This window comes from Entelurus aequoreus, linkage group LG01, assembly GCF_033978785.1.
Source record: "Entelurus aequoreus isolate RoL-2023_Sb linkage group LG01, RoL_Eaeq_v1.1, whole genome shotgun sequence".
Classification (NCBI taxonomy): Eukaryota; Metazoa; Chordata; class Actinopteri; order Syngnathiformes; family Syngnathidae; genus Entelurus; species Entelurus aequoreus.
Window position 1 is genome coordinate 59,182,425 of NC_084731.1, and position 27,213 is coordinate 59,209,637.

The following is a 27,213-nucleotide window of genomic DNA, read 5'->3' on the forward strand; positions in this document are numbered from 1 at the left end:
TTGCATTTACAAGACATGTTTATTCAACACACAAACATCCACAGCCTCTACTGTAACAGTGGCTCACCTCGTGGGAAAGCTGCTGGTGAAACTTGGAAAGGGCAAACGGACAAAAACTGCACTTGAAGAAACAACATTTGAGAATTCATTGAACAGATTTTCATTTTTCACTTGACATCTCATGCACAACATCAAAAGTAACATGATGATGAAATGAGCTTTTCAGTTTACAGTTAAATTCAGATTATATTGGAGACCGAACGTTGACCTCATCAGCACCTTGATGCTTATTCAACGACACGCTGGAGGATTCATGCATCCATTCCAAGTAACTTGACCCAAACAGGTGAGTCGAAACATTGATATGTTTTGCGAGGAAATAAAGCTTCCAGGTGACAATATATGAACCGACACAATCTGAGGTAAGCACATAGATGACATTAGTATTGACGTGCGATTTAAGGCTTTTAACACATGAGCATACACGAACACCACTGGCTCAGCAGCAAAACTCTTCGTGAACTGTTTTTTTTTTTTATTCTAGTACTGATCTGAAACAAATCGTCGCTTGAGTTATATCCTTGCAAAGACCACACGAGATAAAACTTTAAAAACAGCAACAATCAGTACAGTAAACTCAAGGCTTCTTAAGAGGTAGAACCGGGGAATGGAATAAAGTTGTCTTCATTAAATATGTTATGCAGCTAAAACCTAACAATAAAATAGTTGGGAAAAACAGGAAGCAACATTTTTTGCCGGGTGTTGCATCTTTTTAGTTGGTTTTGTTGTCTTTTACATTTCATTGTTGTTACTAAAATACTGATCGTCTGTGCAAACATATTGTTGACTGTATAATTTAATTACCTTGTGACACTTTCCGTCAGGGTGATACAAAGGCCACATTACAAAGTTTGCTCACATTCTTTTTTGTTCACAAAACTCGCGCTTCCATTTTCCTCCAGACAATTATCTTGTGTATGAAATAATCTCAGAATAAACACAACTGAATAATGCCTGCACAGAGGATTAAAAAAGGGTACATTTCAGTATTCTTGAATGATAAATAACTTGCAATTATGGATTTAAAATGAGTCGATGGAGACATTTTGACAGTTAACATTGGCAGCTGGAGGGAACGTTCTATCGCAGATGTTCGTCTATTTTGCAAAAATAATCTCTGCGTTTATGAGACATAAGTATAAGCCAGGGGTGTCCAAACTATGGCCTAAGGAGACATCATAAATTTAATAAAGCATCACACAGCGGAGTGCTTTCAAATTTAAATATCAATCACTCTCTGAATGCTAAAGATTTGCTGCTATTTTGTGGACAATTTGAGTAAATTAAATCAATGACCCTTGAACGTACTTGAAGATTGCTGCACGTAATTTTGTTTTATGACACAATCCAAACAACCTACCCTAGTCATGGTGCAAAAAAAAAATGCTATTAACAAAGGTCAACACACGTTAACACTTAACACAACTTGCTCACTGAACTTTGTGGATATTATGAAAAATGTCAAAACAACATAAAAAAAAAAAATCTAAATTACACCCATTTAAACTCCTGCAATGCATGATGGGAAAAATACAAACATCATCTCTACACTTATTCACTTTTGGCACATTTTAGCTGCTTGATATTTCTGATTAATTACAAAACTTTAAGAAGGTCTTCAAGGAAGTAAACAAGGTTGAGGTCAAACTTTCACATAACTCTTAATATCCAATTATTAATTATATACGCAAAAACCCAGTCAAAAACTTTGGACACCCCTGGTATAAGCCCATCTGTTTATTTATACATTAGGTTATATATATATATATATATATATATATATATATATATATATATATATATATATATATATATATATATATATATATATATATATATATATATATATATATATATATCTTGTTGTTTATGACACTCAATCAGCTGGAGTTAAATTAGTCTCTCTTACTGTATTTACAATGATTTATAGACAAGTATCTCATGCATAACATTCTTGTTGAAATGAATGAGATCCTATGACAATGTAACAAATATCAAACCGTATGAACATTAGACTTGAACTCCAGTTTTGAGGATGGGGTTGTAGTTTGAGACTGTATTCACACTCCACGACTTCCTCCGCTGAAGATTTACAATAATGTACAAAATTGCAATTTGCTATAGCATAGATTTGTTTAAGAATATGATTTTCAATCATGCAATTAATGTAAGACTGGACATTGTTCCTTTTGGGGCCTACGTTCAACATAGACGATGAGAATAGATGTGACAGAAAGTGAGTTCCTGTGCCCGTGGGATGAAGAGCGAAAGAGAGGACAAGAGGGAAAGAGGAGAAGAGGTCAACTAGGAGAGATGATTACCAGTCTGCGGCACCCCAGGCTTCCTCAGCAGGTTTTGTGGGACTCTTCTTGGTCTTACCGTCTGCATTCTCCCAGTTGTTGTCCCAGGCCTCCCAGCTCTCCTCTGTGCTGTGTTTGTTGTTGGACGCGGCATCCGAGCCCCAATTGTCCCAACTGTCAGAGCTCTTCTTGGCAGAATGATCTGCAACGGTCCAGCTGTCGCTGCTTGGAGATTTCTTGGCCTTTAAGGAGTTGTTGCTCCCAAACGTTTCCCAGAAGTCCTTTGACACGGGCTCACTGGAGCTGCCCTGATATCCCTCGCCAGCATCCATGTTCTGGTAGCTATCTCCAGTGGCCCTGAATACAAATGTAGAGTTTACACCAGTGACAATTTAGTACAGACCTGGGCAAATTAAGGCTCGGGGGCCGCATGCGGCTCGTTAAGCTTTTCAATCTGGCCCGCCGGACATTCCCAAATAATTTTTTTAGATCTTTAAGATGGAAACTGTACCTGCCATTATGATGTGCAGTGATGTTTTCTAATGACCGTAAGTCTTGAACTATACAAAGTATTTCAATGGTTCGAATCTGCACTTTTGCATGATATACAAGTTACCATGGTAATCTAATTAGTTACTATGGTAATCTACGTCACAGCAGCTCAGACGAGGCACCAAGCAGCGTGGGCGTGGTATGTTTCCACAGAGTGGTTCCAGAGCGACCAGCCTGAAATGCGGGTGTCAGTGACAGACGTGGAAGGAGATTTTTACAACAAAGTTCTAAAGCTTAGTGATATATCAGATGTATCAGATTGTAGGTGGGATATTTCACAGTGTTTGTTGCATTTTTGTTGCGTTTCGCTTGATTGTAAAATATGTCGATCGAGAGGGGGTGTGACGTTCATATGTTGTCAATATTCAGTGTTTTATCGTTCATAGTTAAATATTGTAAATCCCTCATTCTTTATTTTCATGTACATTCTGGGTGTCTCATTCTGTAAAAAAAGGTAAAATTCCATTCCATTTTTTATGGCGGTTTGTCATAACATTTTTAGCATTCAATCAGACATTATTGTGAGGCTTTGTATTAGTGTTCTAAAAAATAGATATACCGGCCCCCAGACACATTTTTTTCTCTACATTTGGCCTGATCTTGTACAAGTTGAATCAAATGCAGTATTTTTACCCATCTTCGGATTTTCCAGAGAAAATGTTGGTCAGTTTGGCACCAGCTCCCTGAACCTAAAGTAGAGACAACCATATTGTTAACTGTTCTACTCACATATCTGTTAGTGATGCTTAAAGACTTTTATCACCAACAAAGGATGTTGTGATGGCGTAAACAGGAAACACACTTTTGTACTCCAAACACACACTGCAACAACTTCAAAACACGTTCATTGACGAGTTGTTAGCTCGTCTCCTAAAACATGTTGACCTTCAGCTTTCAACTGATGCCTACTTTTGTTGATGCATTTCTAAAAGTGTATTTTTTATCAGTTTATGTTGGGAATCACTCAGTTCATTTGCATTGGATTTTGTTTTTGTGAACAAAGAATATTCATGTTGTCACTTAACTTGCATGTTTAGCAACAGTAGACTGCATTAAGAACTGCACTTCATCATTTATTTAGAAAAAAATCAGTATTTATTTATTTATTTTAAATACATATGCTACACTTTCATTATGTTTTTTAATTTTATTGTTTTTTCTTCTTTTCAATACTGTAGTTAAAATACAGACGTGTTATCAGCTCATCAGAATCTCACGCTGACTAATGCCTAGTCTGGAGTGCGGGCATCATGCCTGCGGTGTGAACTTTATTATATTTCAGAAAGTCCCGCAGACAATGCATGTAATTGCTTTAAGCACTTATTTCTGTGCTTCAGTTTTCAGCCGTGGTTTCTTCATATTCAGTTTCAGCCAACAGTTTTCATTTCGGTGCATTTTACAAAAAAAGAAAAAAACATTTTTAAGAAATAATAAAAACGTCAAATCTAAGCATAGGTCTGAAGCTGCTAAAATGTTTGAAGAGTTTAAAGTAAAAAAAAATAAAATCATAACTTACTTTGAAAATGTTTGTCAATTTTTCGACAGGGATAGATAGTGTGTTTGTGTAAAAAAAAAAAAAAGTAATTTTTTCAAAAATAATAATGCATCAAAAGCAGGGTTATTAATTATTGACCTGTAATTGCCTCATCTAAAACATTCCATTTTGCAACAAATTTTGTAAAAATATTGCATATTTTGTGTTTTTCCCATAATTTTTTTTTTTTTTTTTTTACAAAAACAGTGTAATAACATAAAAAATATATATATAAAAACGTTATACTTATGGATTGTCTGGAACTGTTGGAAAAAATTCAAAGCATTGAAATGAAAGAAAAAATGTATGACTTACTTAACCCTTTTTGAGTGTGTCTGTTTTTCAGCTAAGGAGGGATGAGACTTAAGACTTCCTTTTTATTGTCATTCAAAGTTGAACTTTACAGTACAGATAAGAACGTGATGCGAGTTTTGGGGGAAAAAACTGTCACTGTTCAAAAAATAAAGCATCAAAACCAATGTTATGAATTATTGATCTGTTAAAGGCTGTAAGTACCTCATCTAAAGTATTACTCTTTGCAACTTGTTTTTGTAAATTATGCATATTTTGTGTTTTTCCTGTCATTAACAATGATGGGAAATGTCATCAATGACGACAATGTATTTTCATAAAACATAAATAAAACACTAGAAATATATAAACTTGTTATATCTATGCATATATTTGAAGCTGCTAAAGAATTTAAAGCGTCTAAAGTAAAAAAAAAAAAAAAAGTTAAATATATTTTACTAAGAACACTTTTTAAGCGTGTCAGTTTTTCATCACTTAAGAGGCTTAACATAGATTTGTATCAATTCGACTTAAGGGTTAAGACCTTTTGAATATATTGCTGCAAAAAGAGTTTTTAGAGACAGCCATGTGTCATACATGTTGTGGACATAAATACTCACCAGTAGAATAAAAATGGCAGCAAGAAAGACAACAGTGCAAAGGATTAATAACATTGAAACATACACGTTTCCAACAAAACCAGTCTTTGAGGGTGGAAACAACTGTTGGCGCCTACATTGGTTCTGTCACGTTTACAAGCTCTAATTGCTAAGGCGTTGTTTTCGGCACACAAGACTGGTTTTGTCCGTCCAGTGTGGCAGAGCTCTGCCAGCTATCCTACCTTGTTTGCCAAGCCAGTGATGCCGACTGTCATTTCATCTAGCAATTTGCCATCTTTCACCTGAATGAGCCAAATTGGACTGGTTTAAATAGTCAATTAAATACAACTCTTCTTTTAGTATACTTGCATGTTGAACAGCAGGTAGTAAGCAATCATTGTTGGGTGGGTAGATTTCCCTCAGCAGGGTTAGTTCCCAAAGAAATGCAGCTTAATTCACTCAAGAGGAAAAGACAGGATAAAGTGCATGCGACGGCAGCAGATGCACGTTATAAGACAAAAGTCTTCAAATCAAATAAATCACTTTAAATGGAAACAATACATTCTAACAACTATTAAATGTCAACATGTGTACAAAACCCAAAACCAGTGAAGTTGGCATGTTGTGTAAATGGTAAATAAAAACAGAATACAATGATTTTCAAATATTTTCAACCTATAATCAATTGAATAGACTGCAAAGACAATATATTTAACGTTCAAACTGGTAAACTTTGTTATTTTTTTTGCAAATATTAGCTCATTTGGAATTTGATGCCTGCAACATGTTTCAAAAAAGCTGGCACAAGTGGCAAAAAAAGACTGAGAAAGTTGAGGAACGCTCATCAAACACTTATTTGGAACATTCCACAGGTGACCAGGCTAATTGGGAACAGGTGGGTGCCATGATTGGGTATAAAAGCAGCTTCCATGAAATGCTCAGTCATTCACAAACAAGGATGGGGTGAGGGTCACCAGTTTGTGAACAAATGCATGAGCAAATTGTACAACAGTTTAAGAACAACATTTCTCAAACAGCTATTGCAAGGAATTTAGGGATTTCACCATCTACGGTCCGCAATACCATCAAAAGGTTCCAAGAATTTGGAGAAATCACTGCACGTAAGCGGCAATGCCGAAAAACCAACATTGAAAGCCCCAGCCTTTGATCACTCAAGCGGTACTGCATCAAAAAGCGACACCAGTGTGTAAAGGATATCACCACATGGGCTCAGAAAACCACTATCAGTAACTACAGCTGGTCTCTACATCTGTAAGTGCAAGTTAAAACTCTACTATGCAAAGCCAAATCCATTTATCAACAACACCCAGAAACGCTTTGCAGGGCCCGACTGTACACAGTGGTAAAAATGCCCCTGTGCCAACTTTTTTGCAATTTGTTGCTGCCATTATGTTCTAAGTTAATGATTATTTGCACACACAAAAAATGTGTTTCTCAGTTGGAACATTAAATATCTTGTCTTTGCATTGTATTCAATTGAATATAAGTTGAAAAGGATTTGCAAATCATTGTATTCTGTTTTTATTTACCATTTACACAACCTGCCAACTTCACTGGTTTTGGACATATACATCTAAACAACCTCAGTTTGAAGGGTTAACTTTTTGAACGTAGCGCTTTTGTCTTTTAATGCGCGATAACACAAAGCCAACAGACGAGCAGCATAGAAAGTAGCACATTCACGTCTGAAGCTGTTTTCTTTGTAAGCTGCAACCCACCACCATTTGAACAACTTCAAACACCAATGTTACCTTTTCTTGGGTAGGTTTGATAACATTCTCATTTATAGTCTGTCCTAACTCTGTGGCCTAGTTGGAAGTCAGAGGAAAGAGTTCACTTCAGTGAAACAGTTCAAGGCTGGTTAAGAAGTGACACTGAACAGGAACTATTGGGTGTAATGGCTGAAAGACAGCTAAAGTGTATGTAGCCGCATCTACCTTTTAAACAATGTATGGCAGTATGTAAAAAGACAAGTTCATTTAAGTGTGCTCGTGTCCTTTCTGCAGAAGAGGGGGTGCTTGATGAATGGTTTAACATTTGCTTTAGACATTTAACTATACGGAGAATAGAAGTGTATCTCTGCCATTACACAGCACAATTAGCGGACAACTCAAACTTCACATACAAAAATGGACATGAATAAACAATTCATGGAGTAAAATGTATGTACCGTATTTTTCGGACTATAAGTCGCTCTGGAGTATAAGTCGCACCGGCCGAAAATGCACAATAAAGAAGGAAAAAAACATATACGTCGCACCGGAGTATAAGTCACATTTGTGGGGGAAATTTATTTGATAAAAACAAACACCAAAAATAGACATTTGAAAGGCAATTTAAAATAAATAAAGAATAGTGAACAACAGGCTGAATAAGTGTACGTTATATGACGCATAAATAACCAACTGAGAACGTGCCTGGTATGTTAACGCAACACATCATGGCAAGAGTCATTCAAATAACTATAATATATAGAACATGCTATACGTTTACCAAACAATCTGTCAATCCCGATCGCTAAATCCGATGAAATCTTCCTCCCCGGTGTCGCCTCTGGTATGTCCTTTCTTTCTGCTGCTCGATTGCCGTTCTCTGCTGCATATTTCACTACGTCCCGCTTGTAATCTGCAGTATATGATTTCCTTTTCGGTGCCATTTTAGTTCACCCCTTCTCAGTTTTTATAAGTTACCGCCAATGTTGATGTGATCCATTTTAATAGCTACGGCAGTAGCATATGGCATATAGCAGTTAGCATCCCGTGACCCACAATGCACTTTTGTCATGACCCTCCCCCGCCAAATTCTTATTGGTTGACGTGTGAGTGACGATTGCTGACGTGTGTGTGACGATTGCTGCCATTTGCTTCGTCTCTTACGCGAATGAGATAAATAATATTATTTGATATTTTACGGTAATGTTTTAATAATTTCACACATAAATCGCTCCGGAGTATATGTCGCACCCCCGGCCAAACTATGATAAAAAAACTGCGACTTATAATCCGAAAAATACGATAGTAATGTTTGGAATGTATGCTAATTTCCATCTTTTATGATAGTGAGTGACTGATCCGAGAATTTCCTTTGAAGTCATCTACAAACCCACACTATGTACCGCAAATTCCGGACTATAAACCGCTACTTTTTTCCTACACTTTATAAAACCGTGCGGCTAATTTATAGTTTTGTTTCGCTAATTGCCATAGTGTTTGGTGTTCAATAGTTTTCAATAAACTCGAGCATTGGACTGAAATGGTGTGTTTTTGTTTGTGCTATGGCGCTATCCTTTGGACAAGTTCGCTCAATGCAGGTAATTCCTGTTCTGCTTTGAACCAAAAGGAAAACCGTCCGTAGCATTTCTGCTGAAAATAATTCTTCATTCATCGCTCCAAGCAATATTTGTAAGTTTTACAACTAAAACAATTCTTACTTACTAAAGCGCCCCATGTGTGATGTCAGTAGAGGTGTTTCCATGCATATTTGTACGTGCTATTATAATGTAATGAAGCAAGCCTCGTTAGCATTAGCTAATATGCTAACAGGTCTACGAGTGTCTGTGTTAGTATTAGTATTGTTTCAGTTTTACAAATTCTTCAGTAAATTCACCAAAACGTCACAGTGGAGTTATTGAGTCTGTTGAGCTGATTGGGGAGCTAGCTTCCGCAGCTAGTAGGTCCATGGCGATGACTTCTGTTTTGTTTGATCAGCCGTTTTACTGCCATGTTACAAATTAAGGTATGAAGATAAACATTTATACAATTTTTGGGTAAATAACCCATTTCACAACGTATACATGTGCGGCTTATAGTCCGGTGTGGAAAAAATGTTTTTTTCTAAAATTTAATGGGTGCGGGTTGGATCCCGGTGCACTCTATAGTCCGGAAAACATGGTAAAGTTAAAGTTAAGTTAAAGTACCAATGATTGTCACACACACACACTCGGTGTGGTGAAGTTTGTCCTCTGCATTTGACCCATCCCCTTGTTCACCCCCTGGGAGGTGAGAGGAGCAGTGAGCAGCAGCGGTGGCCACGCTCGGGAATAATTGTTGGTGATTTAACCCCCAATTCCAACCCTTGATGCTGAGTGCCAAGCAGGGAGGTAACGGGTCCCATTTTTTTAATAGTCTTTGGTATGACTCGGCCGGGGTTTGAACTCACGACCTACCGATCTCAGGGCAGACACTCTAACCACAAGGCCACTGAGTAACTCATACTTAGGGCTGTCAAAACATATCAAGTTAACTATGGTGATTAATCACCAAAAATTTACAGCATTAATCACGCCATGTATTTTAAGTGCACATGCTCGTTTTGTGGATAGTTACCTGAAAAGCGTCGCGGGTTGTTAAACGTTTGCATACGTTAGTACTAAAATTAGTAAGGAAACTCCAACTTTTGTGCTGGCAGATTTCAGTTCAAAATTAACTATGACGTGACTTCACATAAAACTGTTCCAAGGTTTTGAGCAAATAAATAATGTGCATTCAAGTAAAACATTTTTTTGTATTCCTTTTAACAAAAATTAAATTTATGTCCAAAGATTGGAAAGATTTATTTTAAGTTAATTCATATTATGCAAGCGAATAATACCCTGTCATTATTAAAAATTCAAAAGTGTGGTTAATGTGTAAAATTATCATTTGATAGCATTTATAATATAAAATCTAATACAAACATGTCACAGACACAATTTTGCGTTTCTTTCTCTCTAAGCAAAACAATGGGAAACTAACAAGCACATAACAAGACATAAAAATATATATAAATGTATACAAACATGATGCAGGTAAAACGTGTCATGCAGTCATGGTTTTCCAGGAAAATAATAATGACACTGAAAAACTACAAACATGATGCAGAAAAAAGTGCCATGCAGTCATTTCTTGCTTTACCGGTTCTGGGGGCGCCTTATAACCCCTTAACTACATCCGGAGAAGGCAAAGAGATGTTAAAGAAGTAACAGTCATTAGTGCATCATGCTTTTACATTATATGGAAAGAGACAAACATCAGCCTATATGAAGGGCTTCCTCAAGTAAAGGCAGATTTCCCATGAACAGAAACATTACACGTTATCAGCAACCATTCCAGTCTTACCTTCAAAGTGGCTTGATTTGCCAATTTCGACGTCTACGTGGAAAATGAGAAAAAAACTATGATTTCATGACTAAAGCAAGTGTAGTGTCTGCATTTTGGGCTCTTACGTTATCTTTTGCAATAGATGCAAACTTAGTCGCCCCGACAGTGAAGCTGCTCCAACCCTGCAAGAGAAAAGAGAAGGCATGGTTTCCTGAAAACAGTGCTATGTAGAAAATGGTGACTTACTGAATAAATGGAGGACATAGCATTGTTGAGGAAGTCCTCCTCCTTCTTCTCCGGAGACACCGTGTTGCCAAAGCCAACATATCGGTTCTCCTGATTCCCGCTGTAACCCCCTCCACTGCAGGGACGTCAACAGTGAGAAGGGTCAGGTAAAGAAGCAAACAAACAACAATCTTTGGTGGTGGTGATGAGGTTATTACCTCTGATAAGAGTTGACATCATCACTAAGCCAGTCTTCAAAAGCTTTATCACCAGATTTGGCAGAGGTCGCTCCAGGCCCTCCAGACCTACATCACAGACCCAAATATTCACAATGTTAACTCATATTCAGTGTATGGATGCTCCCTGCTCCCGATTCCCATCATCTATGAGTGTGATCGACCGATACCAATAGCGATCACATGTATTAACTGTACATGTTTCAATGTATTCATGTTGAGTGCTATTGACAGATTAACAGTATCAGTACAATATTCAAACTAGTTCCTTACATTTATTTTATTACACACACAAGTGTTGGAGCAGAACAAAGTCAATAGTACACAATAACTAAACACAATTAAAAAATACTATCTATTAGGTATTGAAATAATTTTTGTTTTTGACATCACATGGACAAAGATAAAACCTTCTGGAGGAAAGTTCTGTGGTCAGATGAAACACAAATTTAGCTATTTGGCTACAATACTCAGCAAAATGTTTGGAGGAGAAAAGGTGAGGCCCTTAATCCCAGGAACACCATTCCTACCGTCAAGCATGGTGGTGGTAGTATTATGCTCTGGGCCTGTTTTGCTGCCAATGGAACTGGTGCTTTAAATAGGACAATGAAAAAGGAGGATTACCTCCAAATTCTTCAGGACAACCTAAAATCATCAGCCCCGAGGTTGGGTCTTGGGCGCAGTTGAGTGTTCCAACAGGACAATGACCCCAAACACACGTCAAAAGTGACAAAGGAATAGCTAAATCAGGCTAGAATTAAGGTTTTAGAATGGCCTTCCCAAAGTTCCGATGTAAACGTGTGGACAATGCTGAAGAAACAAGTTCATGTCAGAAAACCAACACATTTATCTGAACTGCACCAATTTTGTCAAGAGGAGTGGTCAAAAATTCAAGCAGAAGCTTGCCAGAAGCTTGTGGATGGTTACCAAACGCACCTTATTGCAGTGAAACTTGCCAAGGGACATGTAACCAAATATTAACATTGCTGTATGTATACTTTTGACCCAGCAGATTTGGTCACATTTTTAGTAGACCCATAATAAATTCATAAAAGAACCAAACTTTATGAATGTTTTTTGTGACCAACAAGTATGTGCTCCAATCACTCTATCACAAAAAAATAAGATGTAGAAATTATTGGAAACTCAAGACAGCCATGACATTATGTTCTTAAAACATAATGTCATGTTTGTCATGTCAACTTTTGATCGCGACTGTAAATCGTAAATTACGGACTATAAGCCACTACTTTATTCCTACGCTTTGAACGTTGCAGCTTATAATTTGTGGATTCTTCTTCGCTGAGGGCCATAATGCAACCGGAAGTACATGTGCCGTTCCATCTTTTGCGTTTGTACTCGTATGGACTCTTCATTCATCACGCCAAGCAACGATATACAATATAACTAAAACAATTATTACTTACTAAACCGTTCCATGTGTGATGTCTGTAGTAGTGTTTATGCATATTTGTAAGTGCTATCGTAATGTAATCAAGCTAGCATCATTAGCATTAGCTAATATCCTAACCGGTTTACGAGTGTCTGTGTTAGTATTAACTTACAATGTCATTATTTTTTGCATTGTTTCGGTTTCACAAATTCCTCAGTAAATTCACCAAAACGTCACCTTGGCGTTATTGAGTCTGTTTAGCTGATTGGAGTGCTACCTTCCGCAGCTAGTGGGTCCATGACGATGACTTCTGTTTTGTTTGATCAGCCGTTTTACTGGCATGTTACAAATTAAGGTATGTAGATAAACATTTATAAAATATTTGTGTAAATAACCTAATTTACAAAGTATATATCTGCGGCTTATAGTCCGGTGTGAAATATGATTTTTTTCTTTCTCCTGTTTTGTTTGATCAACCGTTTTACTGCCGTGTTACAGACACCGTTTGGAAACAAATGTAAAAACCTCATAAATTATAAAAATAAGTCATTTCACAGTGTATATCTGCACCTTATAGTCTGATGTGGCTAATATATCAAAAAGTGTGTTTTTCTTCTAAAATTTAGTGAGTGCTGCTTTACAGTCCGGTAATTCTCCTTACTCTTACCGATGGGAGGATGAAAAGCTGGTCTTAGGTTGAGGTGATGTCCAATTTTTGGCAGATGATGTCTCTAAAGACCACTCCTTTCCTTCTGCTAAAGTTGCAACCTGTCATATACAAGAGGATTGTAAAAAATAAAATAAAATAGGATGATAGAACCATATCTTTATTCCTATAAAATGTGCATCTTTCATCTTTCTCAATATTAGTTACCGTTAGTTCCAATTTTTTTAGTTAGGTGATTTTTTGAATGGCTGGGAATGCCACAAGAAAAGTGACTAAGACAAGACTCACCTTGTCCCTGAAGAGCGCAGCAGCTCGGCTGTTATACTTCTCCTGCAAAGTCCAATTGGGATTGTAATCATCTTGGAGTTCCAGAAACAAATGGAATTTGCCATTCCCGCCTGCTTTCATCTTCTCAAGCTCAATATCTTTCCACTTGTCCATGGTGACAGAACGCACAAAACTGTGAAGTGAACAGAAAAGTTAATAACTTAGGTTTATTGCTCGGAATTAACAAATAATTATGACAAACTTAAAATGTTTTAGTAATCTTTCATCCAGGTGTTTCAAAATCCATGTTTAACAACTGTTAGGTTCAAAGTAGGCATGCATAATTTTCTACCATATAAAAAGGTGTGTCCATTTGATTCAAATGATTAACTTCTCTATTAAGGAGAGTCAAGGCCACGTTGTTTTCATTGTGTCTGAATTGCTCTTTACCTGAGATGAACTCCCAGGCCCCTGTGTTTTCCAGAGCATTCCAAACAGATCCAGATCCCGTAGGTCACGCTTACCCACTGGGGGTTGAAGGCCCCGCACTCAAAGCACAGCTGTGAATTAGGCAAGACGCATTAGATCAGGGGTCTCAAACTAATTTTCATTGAGGGTCACATGGCAGTAATGATTGCCCTCAGAGGGTCGTTTGTAACAGTGAATATACTGTAAATGAAATTAAATTTATTCAATGCCTTATGAGATTATTGCACAATTGCTGATGCATTTGATTTTTTTTTTATGTAACAACGTGATGGATAACTTGCTTTGAAGTCATTAACAGATATTTAGGTATTTATTTTGTCAATTTGGGGGGAATATATGTTAATATAATGCTTTGGGCATGATCATAGTGTTGCCAACTTGGCGACTTTGACGCTAAATTTGGCGACTTTCCAATCCTCTTGGCTACTTTTTATTGTCAACAACCACCAGCGACAAATATAGCGACTTTTTCCGGTGTTATTGGAGACTGGTTTTGTGTGTCTTGGAGACTGGTTTTGTGTGTCTTGGAGACTGCTTTTGCGTGCCTTGGAGACTGCTTTTGTGTGTCTTGGAGACTGCTTTTGTGTGTCTTGGAGACTTGTTTTGGTGTCTTGGAGACTTGTTTTGGTGTCTTGGAGACATTTTTTGCGTCCTGAAGACATTTTTTGCGTCTAGATGACATTTTTGCGTCCCAAATTCTTTTTTCGCATCTTGGAGACCTTTTTCGCATCTTGGAGACCATTTTTGAGTCTTGGAGATATTTTTGAGTCTTGGAGATATTTTTGAGTCTTGGAGACTTTTTTTGTGTCTTGGGAGACTTTTTTGAGTCTTGGTGAAAGCTCATCAACGAGCAGTGACGTCAGCTGGTGCTGCGAGCAGAGTGGAGAACCTCACAGGGAGAGAATTGCAAAGGTTTGTACATGCATAAATCATTTGTCGTCTGGACTTTTATGGTGCGTTCCGTTTGTAGTAAGGAATTTCCGAGTTCCTGTCCGGAAACTTCAACTGGAATTTTAAATGTAAATGTTTCTTTATTGTCACACCTAAATGCATCACCTAATTTGATTTGCCTACTGTACACAGCCTCAGTCACTTACTCACCTCAAAATCGTCTGAGTGTGTCTCTGTGACAAAGGTTGAACATCTCGCTAGCTAGCTCATCATGTCAATGCAGAGAGCAGACCCACACGCCTCCAGACTGCAAATGAAATGCTCATGTGCAAAGCTGCAACTGTTCCCGCCTTGGTTTAAAGACTGAGATGTAAATATTTTTCACTGTTAAGCGAATATAAAATCACTACATAGTCCCAATTCCATTGTTCATGTTAATGAGCCAGTCATCAGATATGGTTCGTTAGTGAATATCACAACCCTGCATTCTTTTGATCAAATATGATATAAATGCAGCACAAAATTGATTAAAAACAACTAAGAACCAAAAGAAGAAAGGCAATCTGCAGTTTTAATCATAATTACCATTTTTTTTAACTTACTTTTGTTTCTCTCCTATAGCCATAAATTATGGAAATTAGGCAATGATGTCATCTAGCAACTTTTAGGACAGCCAATAGCTACTTTCCTTGCTGAAGAGTTAGCAACACTGCATGATCAGATAATATTCAAGTTTAAAAGACATTAAATTGTAAGCACTACATGCAATGTTTCTGTCAAAAAAAACCAAATACATTTAGTGAGAAAGATGACGTACTTTATTTACGCACATTATTTCTAGGCTTTCGCGGGCCAGATCCAGCCGTCGGGTCTTGAGTTGGACACCTGAGCATTAGATGAAGCAATGCATGTGTTTTAACAAACGATTACCTTGACGATTACAAACGAAGCCTTCAGAGTAAAGACTAAGTGGTAATTGTCGGATTTATTAACAGTGACAAATGGAAGACAATTCCAGAATAACAAATGTTGCACTAACCCAGAGCTACTCAATTATTTTCTGTCGCTCCGCAGCAGGAAGAAGAAAATATTTTGTGCCCCCCCCAACCTCTATGCCGTGACTATAAAGAGTATCATTTGTCTATAAATTTGTTAAAAGTACATCTCTGCATAACAATGAATCCTTATCAACGGTAAAAAAAAAAGAAAGAACTATAGATCAACTTACAACAAACAATAACAGAAAAGATGCAAAGTGCATTATTCACTTTAAATTTAATTTGTTTTTATTCTATTTAAATCATGAACATTTTTTGACTTGAACCATTTGATACTGAAAAATAAAACAAATCAACTCAATAAATGTTAATAAATTCAAATTCAAAAACCTTTAAAAAACAAAATAAAAATGAAAAAAGCATTTTTGCTGATTTTTTTTTTTTTTATAAAAATGAGAATGTCAGGATTAATGAGTAAAATGAGCACATTTTGCTTTTCGAAGCAGTTTTGAAGTATGATAGTGCATGATACTGATAAAGCATGTTTTGAGGACTAACCAAACTTAAGCCCTAATTGAAATAGATCAATATTCAACTAAATTATTGCCCTGGTGTCACTGGCAGTGCAATGTCATGCAATAATTTGATTAGATTAGATTAGATGGGGAACTTTTTTGATGGGAAATAAGCTCTGTCACATTTGTGCATGCGATAAAGACAAGTCAAAGGAAAAGCCCATTACTTGATGCTATCACTCCGCTGCGAGCCCGACAAGGGAGCTTACATCGGTCTACTGGTTATGGCAGTATGAAGTTATCAAAAAATATTATCAGTTATGGTGTAATAGCATACAGATAAATATATTTAAAAGGCGTTTCTCTCTTATTATGACCTGGCAAAAACGATGTAGCAGCAATATCTTTCTCCCGCTCACACGTACAGCAGTGAAACTTGGCAACGAGGGCTGCACGATAAATCGACGTCCAGGTTTTGATTGGTGCGATTACGTAACCGCAAGAGGCTGAGGTTTTGTTTTTGACCGCCGTCATCGGCATTTGAGTGACAGACATGTTAGCCAATCGCAATTGCTGAGCCTCGCCTTTCAAACATGGAGAAAGAGGTCTCACTGTGAGCATAATTTCTCAGCACCTGGGCGCATATATTTAACAGTAGAATTAAAGGCCTACTGAAACCCACTACTACCGACCACGCAGTCTGATAGTTTATATATCAATGATGAAATCTTAACATTGCAACACATGCCAATAACTTATAAAGTGCAATTTCAAATTTCCCGCGAAACTTCCGGTTGAAAACGTCTATGTATGATGACGTATGCGCGTGACGTCCATGGTTGAAACGGAAGTAGTCGGACACCATTGTATCCAATACAAAAAGCTCTGTTTTCATCGCAAAATTCCACAGTATTCTGGACATCTGTGTTGGTGAATCTTTTGCAATTTGTTTAATGAACAATGAAGACTGCAAAGAAGAAATCTGTAGGTGGGATCGGTGTATTAGCGGCTGGCTACAGCAACACATCCGGGAGGACTTTGACTTGGATAGCAGACACGCTATCCGACGCTAGCCGCCGACCGCACCGATGATCGGGTGAAGTCCTTTGTCGCTCCGTCGATCGCTGGAACGCAGGTGAGCACGGGTGTTGATGAGCAGATGAGGGCTGGCTGGCGTAGGTGGAGAGATAATGTTTTTATCATAGCTCTGTGAGGTCCCGTAGCTAAGTTAGCATAAATGGCGTCGTTAGCAACAGCATTGTTAAGCTTCGCCAGGCTGGAAAGCATTAACCGTGTAGTTACAGGTCCATGGTTTAATAGTATTGTTGATTTTCTGTCTATCCTTCCAGTCAGAGGTTTATTTATTTTGTTTCTATCTGTAGTTTAGCCCGATGCTATCACGTTAGCTCCGTAGCTAAAGTGCTTCGCCGATGTATTGTCGTGGAGATAAAAGTCACTGTGAATGTCCATTTTGCGTTCTCGACTCTCATTTTCAAGAGGATATAGTATCCGAGGTGGTTTAAAATACAAATCCGTGATCCACAATAGAAAAAGGAAAAAGTGTGGAATCCAATGAGCCCTTGTACCTAAGTTACGGTCAGAGCGAAAAAAGATACGTCCTGCACTGAACTCTAGTCCTTCACTCTCACGTTCCTCATCCACAAATCTTTCATCCTCGCTCAAATTAATGGGGTAATCGTCGCTTTCTCTGTCCGAATCGCTCTCGCTGCTGGTGTAAACAATGGGGAAATGTGAGGAGCCTTTCAACCTGCGACATCACGCTACTTCCAGTACAGGCAAGGCTTTTTTAATTAGCGACCAAAAGTTGCGAACTTTATCGTCGATGTTCTCTACTAAATCCTTTCAGCAAAAATATGGCAATATCGCAAAATGATCAAGTATGACACATAGAATGGATCTGCTATCCCCCTTTAAATAAAAAAATGTCATTTCAGTAGGCCTTTAACTGAACACAGTGAGCCCGCTTTTCACTCATTCACAATCTAAGTGGAGAGCGAGACCACCAGCTTAACACTCACAGCTAGTGAAAAGTGCCACAAAGTAACACAAATTAGGAGGAAGAAAATATGATTAAAAAGCCAAACGTTTCGTTGTGGAAAATTTCAGCTTCATATCGGATGGGCAATATGAGCCCATCAACACGGACGAACGAGCAAGAATGCTGTTATCACATGATGGCAACAACAAGAAAGACAACGTTTTTCCAACTGTGAAAAAATTTACTTGAAAGGGGAAATGCACTTTTTTTGGAATTTTGCATATCGGTCACAATTATTATGAGAGACATGTAGACGGATGTACTTGTTATTTATTTGCATTCGAATTCGTAAATGTAAATAAAAGTCTGCTTAAAGCAGAGCCAATGGGGGGTCCTATATTACGCCCATAAAATCCAATTAAAAAACACCTAAAAAGCGTCAACAATACTCCGTTTACATGTCGTGACCTGAATATTAACAAGTATTAGTGATATTGTTATTATAAGCACTAACGCAGACAAACTATTTATAGCGGCGCCGTGATCACGAGCTTGTGTGGCAATGTTGACATGATCGACTGATCAGCTGTTTCCTCACTCCATCCATGTTCTACCGCCTATCCCTCTCGGGGTCACAGGGGGTGCTGGAGCTTATCACAGCTGCATTTGGGCGGAAGGTGGGGTACACCCTGGACAAGTCGCCATCTCATCGCAGGGCCAACACAGACAGACCGCCTCCCTACTCGCGACTCGCTAGTGAGAAGTGCCACAGAGTAACACAAATTAGGAGGAAGAAAATATGATTAAAAACCTGAACATTTCGTTGTGGGAAATGCCAGCTTCATATCGGATGGGCCCATCAATACAGACGAATGAGCAAAAATGCCGTGATGGCAAAAAAATAAATAAAAAAGACAGCGTTTTCCAACTGTGAAAAAATGCACTTGAAAGGGGAATTGCATTTTTGGGGTAATTTTGCGTATCATTCACAATCATTATTAGAGACATGAAGACAGATGTACTTATTATTTTTTTGCATTCGAACTCGTAAATAAACGTCCGCTTAAAGCGTAGCCAATGGGGGGTCCTCTATTACGCCCATAAAATGTAATAAAAAAAACACCTAAAAAGCGCCAACAATACTCAGTTTACATTTGGTGCCTTGAATATTAACAAGTATTAGTGATATTGTTATTACAAGCGCTAACACAGACAAACTATTTATAGCGGCGACGTGATCATGAGCCTGTGTGCCAATGTTGACATGTTTCCTCGTTTCCTTACTCGTCAAACTGTATTGTAGATCATAAATCATGCCTCTCACCTGGATAGTAGAAGGATGAGGATGCATTCCGACAAGTATGTACACTTTGACAGCAAATTTAGAACCGGTAATGGCAAGAACAACACGAAAAGACACTTGGTTCCACCCCTTCTTTTCTTAATGAGGTTTATGAGTAATTTTTCATCTAAATGGAAATATATGAACATCCTAGCAGTCGGCATCCTAATGACAGCAGACCTTGTACAGCAAGTGAGGTTTTATTATGTTTGATGGCTCTCATGAAGTCTGCAGTGAGTAATAATCAGTGGTAATGTTGGGAGAAAAAAATATATATAAAAAAAAAGCGAACGTCGTGATGCGTTTTTTAAATTAATGCGTATGCTAGAAATTGGCAAAAAAATTAAATATTATAAATCTGCCTGTTACATTACATATATACTTACATCATGTATATACAACCTTAATGGAGGCGTTTGGATGTTTTTTAAGGGGTCTATGGGCAAAATAGAGCAGCTTCCATAGGCTCCACTGTAAGCTGACTTTTGATCACATTTATTTCATGTTTAGAATGTAGTAAAAAAAGATGACATATGTGTTCCTGTCTTACATAAGGATTGTGAATGATAGGCAAAGTTCCAAAAAAAGTGCAGTTCCCCTTTAAGATGCTTAATATTTAAGCTCCATTTTTGCTTACAGAAATCGGAGACCAGCTGGGAAAACCTGGAAAATCGTAAGCTCACATGGAATGATCTTTGGGAAATGGAAGGGAGCCAAATCAGCTTCATCATCAGAGCCACCTACGATGTTCTTCCCACACCCAAGAACTTAAACCAATGGTTTGGAGAAGATCCTTCTTGTGCACTCTGTCAAACCCCTGCAACACTCCGTCACATCCTCACCGGCTGCAAAATCAGTTTGTCTCAAGGCCGCTACACCTGGAGGCACAACCAGGTCTTAAGACAGCTGGCGATCACCCTGGAGGAAAGGAGAAATAACAACAAGGCCCTCCCTCCCCCAATCCCTAGTCACTCAATCACCACCCAGTTTGTAAGAGCAGGACAACTCCCACCAAAACCATCCGCAAGAGTGGAGGCAACCCTTCTGGACTCTGCCCGGGACTGGAAAATGCAGGTTGACTTGGACCACAAACTCATCTTCCCGCCTGAAATCATTACAACCAGCTTCAGGCCGGACCTGGTCTTGTGGTCAACCTCCCAGAAGACTGTGTTCATTGTTGAACTAACTGTACCATGGAAAGCAGCAGTTGTTGAAGCATATGAGCGCAAACAACTGAGGTATGCGGACATAGCAGCCGAGGCAGAGCAGCCGAGGCAGAGCAGCGCGGCTGGCGTGCCCGAGTGCTTCCAGTTGAAGTCGGGTGCTGAGGCTTCGTTGCTACGTCCACAACCAAGCTCCTCAAAGGAATGGGATTGAGAGGTCAGGCCTTCCGGCGGTCTGTCAAATCGCTGTCGGATGCTGCTGAACAAAGTAGCAGATGGATATGGTTCAAGAGAAAGGACCCAAACTGGGCTGCTAATTGACATCTAGGGGTAAAGGCAGAGGGGGGCACACCTGGGACGCCAGATGTCGCCGTTGAGCCCTCCGGAGGTGTCGTGGGCCTATCAACGAAACACCAGTGAAGGAGGGTGCCCACCTGAAGACCCCAGTGAAGCTTTTGCCCCTAACCCCCCATCCCCCACTCAACACTAACTGCTGATTAATCTGAGGGATTGTACTATCTAGTCCTATGAGCGCAACTTTGTTTGATTATTTATTTAGGATAAAGACAATTACCTTCCATTCACTGTACAATGGTGAACCATTCTTCAGTAATGAATAATAAAAGTTTAAATATTTACTTGCGTTATTTCTATATACCGTATTTTACGCACTATAAGGCGCACCAGATTATAAGGCGCACCTTCAATGAATGGCCTATTTTAAAACTGTGTTCATATATAAGGCGCACCGCATTATAAGGTGCATAGAATAGACGCTACAGTAGAGGCTGGGGTTACGTTATGCATCCATTAGATGGAGCTGCGCTAAAGGGAATGTCAACAAAACAAATAGTGATTGTACTGACACTTCTACTTGCTGCTCTCTGTTAAACAACCCACTGTTCGAGTTTGTCCTCCCAACTGTAGCCATCTCGCTTTGTTCCCTCGGAAACTCTGTTTAGTCTTCTTTACTTGGCGCAGGTCATCATGTTGCTTCCTCCACTTCCGCACCATTGATTCGTTAATGTTAAATTCTCTCGCTGCTGCTCTATTCCCGTGTTCTACTGCGTGACTGATCGCCTTGAGTTTAAACTCAAAGTGTGTCTCTTAATAGGAGCCATTTTTGGGTCTTTACATAAAGTTTAGGTCTCGCAACTACGGGACTTCATTTTCCCCCGTAGAAGAAGTTCTTCTTCTACGGTAAGCAGCCGCGGATTTCATTTTCCCCCGTAGAACAAGAAGTTCTTCTTCTACGGTAAGCAGCCGCCGACTTCATTTTCCCCCGTAGAAGAAGTTCTTCTTCTACGGTAAGCAGCCGTAGAAGGGAGAGAATTAAGTTGGCGTAGTTACCGTAGTTGCGAAACCTGTTGTGGCTCAATATTGGATTATAAGGCGCACTGGCAGCTTTTGAGGAAATTTGAGGTTTTTAGGTGCGCCTTATAGTGCGGAAAATACGCTATGTTATGATCACATTACATTATGAATACTGTATAATTTGTATCACTTATTTCCTCAGTTTAAGAGCATGATGTGGACAAAAGGTCTGAGTGTCTGCATAAAGCCAAGTAAATTATTGCATTTTATTCTAATGCAGGGGTGTCAAATTCATTTTAGCTCAGGGGCCGCATGGAGGAAAATCTGTGCACACGCTGGCTGGACTATTAAAATCATGGCATTAAAACTAAAAAATAAAGACAACTTCAGATTGTTTTATTTGTCTTACTTTGGCCAAAAATAGAACAAACATTCTGAAACTGTTACAATAAAAATGCAGAAAAAATACATGCAGCGGTAAAGTTTAGATCCATGAAGGAAAAACAGTGAATTAATGTTTAAAACTGAATGTATTTACATATGCATAAAAATGTGTTTTCTTTTGTATTTAAAAAAAATAATTAAGTAACGTTTATGACAACCTTTTTCCAAAACACAATATAGAATGTGAGATATAACTGGATAATGCATACATTTATCATTTGTTTTCAAAACGCTTACAAAAAAGTGGGATCCCAAGAATTGACTGTGGGACCCCATTTTTATGACTTGACAGGGTCTCTGGGACCCCATTTTGAAAATTCCTAGCGCCAACACTGATGGAGTATTGGTGCGTGCAAAACAGCAGAAGGCGGCTGTGGCCTGCGGTCCAGTTCTAATACTAATCAAATATCATCCCGGGTGCAATATATCAGTGGTCCCCAACCACCGGGCCGTGGATCGGTTGGTATCAGGCCGCACAAGAAATTTTTTTTTTTTTTTTTTTAAATAAAAAAAATTGAATCAGTCTGTTATTAATATTTCTGGTTCCTACATTATATATCAATATAGATCAATATAGTCTGCAGGGATACAGTCCGTAAACACACGATTGTATTTTTTTATGACAAAAAAAACAAAACGCCTCCCCACCCACCGGTCCGTGGGACAAATTTTCGAGCGTTGACCGGTCCGCAGTTACAAAAAGTTTGGGGACCACTGCCATAGATCATTCATTCGTGGGCAGGATCTGGCCTGTGGGCCTTGACTTTGACACAGAGGTTCTAATGCAGTGGTTCTTAACCTTGTTGGAGGTACCGAACCCGACCAGTTTCATAGGCGCATTCACCGAAACCTTCTTTGGTGAATTTTTTTATTTTTTATTTTTTAAATTCCAGACAAAGTTATGTGTTTTTTTTACTGATGCACAAAATTAACCGTGCATGAACATCACCTTGTTCAAAGAACAAAACCAACACAGTCATGAACTCACAACAAATTACACACCTGCAAATCAGATGGAAAATTACAGGGAACATTGTTTGTAGGTATCCATAATACGCCGATAGGAGAAGTTTTTATTTACACGATGAGTCGGGTGTGTCTTGACCTCCGCGGTGGAGGCTCCGTTGAACCCCTGAGGCCGACTCACCGAACCCCTAGGGTCCGATCGAACCCAGGTTAAGAACCACTGTTCTAGTGTGTAGCACCTTAAGAAAATATGTTGATTGACAGTCTAAAAGTAACATGTCTCCCTTTAAGATATTCGCAGGTTTATGCATTTTGATGTCCATCGATCCATCCCTTTTCTACCGCTTGTCCCTTTCGGGTATAACATTTTAAAAATGGAAAATTGAATCGCAATTTGAGAGAAAAGCAGTTTTTTTCTAAAAATCATGCAGCCCTACGGGCAACCAATTGTCATAAAGCAGCAGTGACATAGCTACATCATCACACAACATCTCCAAGTGTGGAATATATTTACAAGTCCAAGGTTTACTGAAGTGACAAGCATTAGTGTCAAACTGACATTGTTGGTATTCATTGGTGCATCAGAGATCCACGTGTGTCTTGTTTGGGGTGCAGTTAATTCAGATTAAATCTTATATTATTTTGTGTGATCTTGCAGTATCAACAACTCAATTAACTACTATATATAGACCGGCTCAGTTGACTTACATTATTTTCTTCTTGGGTTCTAACTTCCTTCAAAACTCTTCTGGTCCTTGGACTCGCCATGTTGACTCACTAGAGGCAAATAGTACAAAACAATATTATTACAGATTGTTAACTGTTTCATCTGACATTATACAAAACCCAAAAGCAGTGAAGTTTGCACGTTGTGTAAATCATAAATAAAAACAGAATACAATGTTGTGCAAATCCTTTTCAACTTATATTCAATTGAATACACTGAAAAGACAGGATATTTAATGTTCGAACTGGAAAACACTGAGAACATTGAGGAATGCTCATCAAACACTTATTTGGAACATCCCACAGGTGAACAGACTAATTGGGAACAGGTGGGTGCCATGATTGGGTATAAAAGCAGTGAACAAATGCGTGAACAAATTGTTTAAAAACAACATTTCTCAACCAGCTATTGCAAGGAATTTAGGGATTTCACCATCTACCGTCCGTAATATCATCAAAAGATTCAGAGAAGCTGGAGAAATCACTGCACGTAAGCCGAAAACCAACATTGAATGCCCATGACCTTCGATCCCTCAGGCGGTACTGCATCAAAATGCAACATCAGTGTGTAAAGGATATCACCACACGGGCTCAGGAACACTTCAGAAAACCACTGTCAGTAACTACAGTTGGTTGCTACATCTGTAAGTGCAAGTTAAAACTCTACTATGCAAAAGCCAAAGCCATTTATTAACAACACCCAGAAATGCTTCGCTGGGCCTGAGCTCATCTAAGATGGACTGATGCAAAGACAAGTCCACATTTCAAATTGTTTTTGGAAACTGTGGACATTATGTCCTCCGGACCAAAGATGAAAAAAAAAAAAACAGGCTAGTTGGGAACAGGTGGGTGCCATGATTGGGTATAAAAGCAGCTTCCATGAAATGCTCAGTCATTCACAAACAAGGATGGGGCGAGAGTTTTTGATTAGATTTTTTTGATTTGATATATTTTATTTCAAATATGCAAAAAACAAGAGCAAACCTGATCCAATACAGTGCTATAGCCTTAGCAGCCATTATAACAAAATTAAAACAATGGAGAATAAAAAGGGAAAAAATAAACAAAATGAGCAATGGACTTTCTTTTCTTTTCTTTTTTTTTTAACACATTTGAAAAGGAGTGAGAAGAAGTTTACACTTTGGGTCACCACTTTGTGAACAAATGCCTGAGCAAATTGTTCAAGATCAACATATCTAAACGAGCTATGGCAAGGAATTTAGGGATTTCACCATCTACGGCCCGTAATATCATCAAAAGGTTCAGAGAATCTGGAGAAACCACTGCACGTAAGCGGCAAGGCCAAAACCAACATTGAATGCCTTTGAGCTTCGATCCCTCAGGCAGTACTGCATCAAAAACTGACAGTGTGTAAAGGATATCACCACATGGGTTCAGGAACACTTCAGAAAACCACTGTCGGTAACTACAGTTGGTCGCTACATCTGTAAGTGCAAGTTAAAACTCTACTATGCAAAGCCAAAGCCATTTATCAACAACACCCAGAAACGCCTCCGGCTTCGCTGGGCCCGAGCTCATCTAAGATGGACTGATGCAAAGTGGAAAAGTGTTCTGTGGTCTGACAAGTCCACATTTCAAATTGTTTTTGGAAACTGTGGATGTTGTGTCCACAGTTGTGATGAAAAGAACCATCTGGATGGTTCTAGGCGCAAAGTGGAAAAGCCAGCATCTGTGATGGTATGGGGGTGTATTAGTACCCAAGGCATGGGTAACTTACACATCTGTGAAGGCACCATTAATGCTGAAAGATACATACAGGTTTTGGAGCAACTTTATGTTGCCATTTAAGCAAGGTCTTTTTAATGGACGCTCCTGCTTATTTCAGCAAGACAATGCCAAGTCACGTGTTACAACAGCGTGATTTCATAGTAAAAGAGTGTGGGTACTGGACTGGCCTGCCTGTAGTCCAGACCTGTCTCCCATTTCAAATATGTGGCGTTATGAAGTGTAAAATACCACAACAGAGACTGTTGAACAACTTAAGCTGTACATCAAGCAAGAATGGGAAAGAATTTCACCTGAAAAGCTTCAAAAATTGGTCACAGTTCCCAAACGTTTACGGAGTGTTCTTAAAAGGAAAAGCCATGGAACACAGTGGTAAAAATGCCCCAGTGACAACTTTTTTGCAATGTGTTGCTGCCATTGAATTCTAATTATTTGCAAAAAAAAATTTAGTTTCTCAGTTGGAACATTAAATATTCAATTGAATATAAGTTGAGAAGGATTAGCAAATCATTGTATTCTGTTTTTATTTACCATTTACACAACGTGCTAACTTCACTGGTTTTGGCTTTTGTATTCATATTTATCACTGTAAAGCTATAAACCACGTGTGTAAATAATTTTAATGATATCAAAAGAAAATTCATACACACATGCCATACTGTATATTTTGTGTACACAGGTCAATAGTGCATTAATATTTGTAACAAGTGATCATTTTAAAAACCCAAATACGCCTTTTGGTTGTGTTTTTCAAACCGGAACGTTCCCTAAAGAAGGTAAACACACATTCTGTTCGTACTTGGTGAATAAAAAAACGTCGGCATTGATGATATGTTGAAGTGTTTGATGGACAAGCAAGATGTGATTTGACGCCGTGACTAACACCGCCAGCTAGCCGCCGCGCTAGCTCAGCAACCCTTACCTGTTTGCGTGGCCCCCAAAAAACTAAACGGTGCGTTTCAGAGAGCGAACATACAACACATCCACAGACGTTGTTGTTTCGCTGGAAACGTACAGTTGAACTGGAGGAGACTCTTCGGAGGGCCGACAGAAATGAAGAATAAATGGACTGCAGTGCTGTGTCAAACACCGGCAGCCATGTTCCTGTTTGCATACGTGGGCACTGCAATGCATGCCGGGAAAGCACTACCTTTTTCCTTTTTTGTGTGTTTGCAGACGCTTGGCGTTGATTAACATTGATGTTTTTAAGTGTGAAATATTTTTAACAAAAATTACTGTATTTTTTTTAATGTAATGTTGTATGTATGTGTACAGTAGGCCTACATGTATATACATTGATAATGCGTGTGAACACGCCAGGTGTGCCATGTTGACGTCATCATCTTGAATACCAGGTAATCACAGACCTAACATACAACGACATGGTGGAGCTTGAA

At 38.6% G+C, this 27,213-nt stretch overlaps 1 protein-coding gene across 11 annotated transcripts; it reads right to left on the reverse strand.

Moving 5' to 3' along the window:
• Positions 1-26,979, reverse strand: arfgap1 (ADP-ribosylation factor GTPase activating protein 1). Of its 11 annotated transcripts, none has more exons than XM_062055037.1 (14): positions 26,832-26,979; positions 24,053-24,121; positions 13,674-13,783; positions 13,245-13,416; positions 12,957-13,057; positions 10,879-10,965; positions 10,682-10,796; positions 10,561-10,617; positions 10,454-10,486; positions 10,250-10,279; positions 7,109-7,165; positions 5,579-5,638; positions 3,546-3,601; positions 1-2,717 (listed from the first exon to the last, which is right to left on the reverse strand). In XM_062055037.1, exons 2-14 carry the CDS (start codon positions 24,110-24,112, stop codon positions 2,378-2,380), a joined length of 1,278 nt encoding a protein of 425 aa, XP_061911021.1. In that variant the 5' UTR covers positions 24,113-24,121; positions 26,832-26,979; the 3' UTR covers positions 1-2,377. The 11 variants fall into 11 exon arrangements, with proteins under 11 accessions (XP_061911021.1, XP_061911028.1, XP_061911013.1 ...); XM_062055044.1 differs by having other exon boundaries at positions 3,546-3,595; positions 26,739-26,955; XM_062055029.1 differs by having other exon boundaries at positions 26,739-26,954.
• Positions 26,980-27,213: the final 234 nt, after the last annotated feature.